Below are 2,783 nucleotides of genomic sequence, written 5' to 3' on the forward strand. Positions count from 1 at the left end.
CAATATTTGTTTTTATAAATTTAAATTTGACATAATTATGACCATTATGCTCATAGAATAGAATAAAAGAAAAAATTCTATTCTATGAGCTTTTTTTTTTTCTTCTATTCTATCCTATGCTCATAGAATAGAATAGAAGAAAAAAAATACAACTTTTTTGATTAACTGAACATTTTGTGTCATTATTTATATTTCAGTTTTATAAAGTTAAGGTCAAAAAAATATATATTCATCCTCCCCTTTCAGCTGCCAATATTTGTTTCCATAAATTTAAATTTGACATAATTATGACCATTATGCTCATGGAATAGAATAAAATGTGCAACTCTAATAAAATGACAATCTTTATTTGCGAAATAAAGCATACAGACACATGAGTATTGCATAGAGAGGTCTCTGGAGTACTGTTTTCTTACAACTTTTTTGATTAACTCAACATTTTCTGTCATTATTTATATTTCAGTTTTATAAAGTTAAGGTCAAAAAAATATATATTCATCCTCCCCTTTCAGCTGCCAATATTTGTTTCCATAAATTTAAATTTGACATAATTATGACCATTATGCTCATGGAATAGAATAAAATGTGCAACTCTAATAAAATGACAATCTTTATTTGCGAAATAAAGCATACAGACACATGAGTATTGCATAGAGAGGTCTCTGGAGTACTGTTTTCTTACAACTTTTTTGATTAACTCAACATTTTCTGTCATTATTTATATTTAAGTCTCATAAAGTTAAGGGGGAAAAAGAAAAAAAAAAGGGAGAAACTACAGATTACAGTTTTTCAAGTGGGAATGCCTGTCACAATACAACATATTCATAAAATCATGTATTATCACTTCCTGAACACATAGATCACATTTAAAAAATAATAATCCCTTGCACATCAGAAAAAAGGATATAAAACTGAATATAAAATATTGAACAACCAAATATACAGATTTCTGCAAAGTAATATTGCACACAAATTCTGAGAGCGAAAATCCAAGTATTTAATCTTAATCACTATACATTCACTATTAGACACTGAATCCATCATTTCAAAAAGGCGCAGAACTTGATCAAATCTCTATAATACAGTAGCTACATATTCACGTGACTTGGATGCAAAACTAATGTAATCTATTTAATAAATAATTCTAAACTATTTATATACACACCCACCTCCTATCCTACAAAAGTAGACATACCATATTGCGATTGCTATTCAAAAATGGGGCATGCACACTTTTCCAGCAAACAGCTCTGATATGACTGTGATCCAAAGAGCTAAAACAAAAAATATATACGAAAGGCCCACTTGATGACTACTGGGTAACTGGTACGGTTCGCCTCCTATTTCCTCCATTGTAAAACCCATCGGAAATATAACTGCTGCAAGACAAAACAGTGCCATGGCAGAAAAACCTACCCACCGTGCATAAGGTACAACATGGACATTCCACTGCGACATCACTAGGAGTATTATAGTAGCTGTAACGCAGAAACAACCGATTATGATACAAATTAATGACAGCATCCATTCTGGCTGAAGGCTGGGAGCAAAACATAGTTGAGGTCGGCCATAAATTGTCATACAAGTTCGCATTAAACCTAATCTGGTGTCACCGCCAACATCAGAAACTATCCAATCGGGCAAAATTAAGCTTACTCCAGCAAAAATGTCTGCTGCTAAGAATAGAGCTCCGGATATTACAGTTAATCTATCCATTTCATTCAACTTAAAAAACAAAAATCTGCAAAACTACATATAAACAAATCCTCTTTCTATAACTACCAAAACAAATTTCCACCTAACAAATACACTCGCAGAAGGTGCTGCTATCTAGTGTTAACAAAGATACCTAAAATAACGTTTTTCTCTGGAATTAAAGACAGTAAAAATAGGCTCACGGTGCAAAATGTACTATAGCAGTGTTTCTCAAACTTCAGATATCTGTGTACGGCCAGTGGTGAGCTATGGAAATTTTAACAAAGGGCTCGCTCGCATCATCGAGCAAAAAAAAGAAGAAAAAAAGCCGTATTTCACACAAAAACTTTTATCACTTTTTTAACTCAACCTGTAAAGGCTATAATTTTTAAACAAATATTTTGACATAAACAAGAAATATTTGCACACAATCAACTGTGTTAATTTATCTTACATAAGAAAAACATTTTTTAACTATCAAAATATAATAAGAATGAAATCTTTTATTTTTCCATATTACCATATTTTACCATATTTTATTTTTTTATTATATATTATTTTATCATATATTATTTTACCATAGTCGTATGGTAAAACTACTGGTACCATACGACTGTCTACCAGAAGTGAGAGGAATAAAGATAGCGCATGCGCTAATTTTATTTTCAAACTTGGGCGCATTCGTTGTAGAGGTGTTGAAATAATAATTCCAAATAATCTATACACTGCAGAATAGACTAATTTTTGTTAGGTTACCGAATGAGTTTATCACTTAATATGTTTCAAAAAAAAAATTTTTTTTTGAAATATATAATTTTTTTTTAAATAAAAAAGTAAACAAGAAGAACAAGGGGCTCGCAAATTGAGAAACATTTAACAAAAGCCACGCGAGCCCCTTATAGCTCACCACTGTGTGTACCTCTTCTTAAATTTTCACCAAGAACCCCCTTATCAAAATAATAAGTAAATAAATAAATAAATAAAATATTTATAATAAATAAATAAATAAATAAGTATATTTCATTGTAAATGTCTATTTTATTTGAATTTAGATGTACATGTAAACAAAAAATATGATTTATTTTTAA

The 2,783-nt window shown here is 30.1% G+C and overlaps 1 protein-coding gene across 1 annotated transcript; it reads right to left on the reverse strand.

The window, feature by feature from the left end:
* Positions 1 to 597: 597 nt before the first annotated feature.
* On the reverse strand, positions 598 to 1,787 carry LOC150095346 (uncharacterized protein C16orf52 homolog A). The gene has a single exon (XM_090410378.1). The coding sequence runs from the start codon at positions 1,714 to 1,716 to the stop codon at positions 1,213 to 1,215; it is 504 nt and encodes a 167-aa protein (XP_090266504.1). The 5' UTR covers positions 1,717 to 1,787; the 3' UTR covers positions 598 to 1,212.
* Positions 1,788 to 2,783: the final 996 nt, after the last annotated feature.

The sequence above is a fragment of the Typopeltis vanoorti genome, chromosome 20 (assembly GCF_054136105.1).
Source record: "Typopeltis vanoorti isolate ZY-2024b chromosome 20, IOZ_Tvanoo_1.0, whole genome shotgun sequence".
Taxonomy (NCBI): Eukaryota; Metazoa; Arthropoda; class Arachnida; order Uropygi; family Thelyphonidae; genus Typopeltis; species Typopeltis vanoorti.

Coding starts and splice junctions, on each gene's coding strand:
- LOC150095346 (XM_090410378.1), bottom strand. CDS start 1,716: ATGGATAGATTAACTGTAATATCCGGAGCTCTATTCTTAGCAGCAGAC.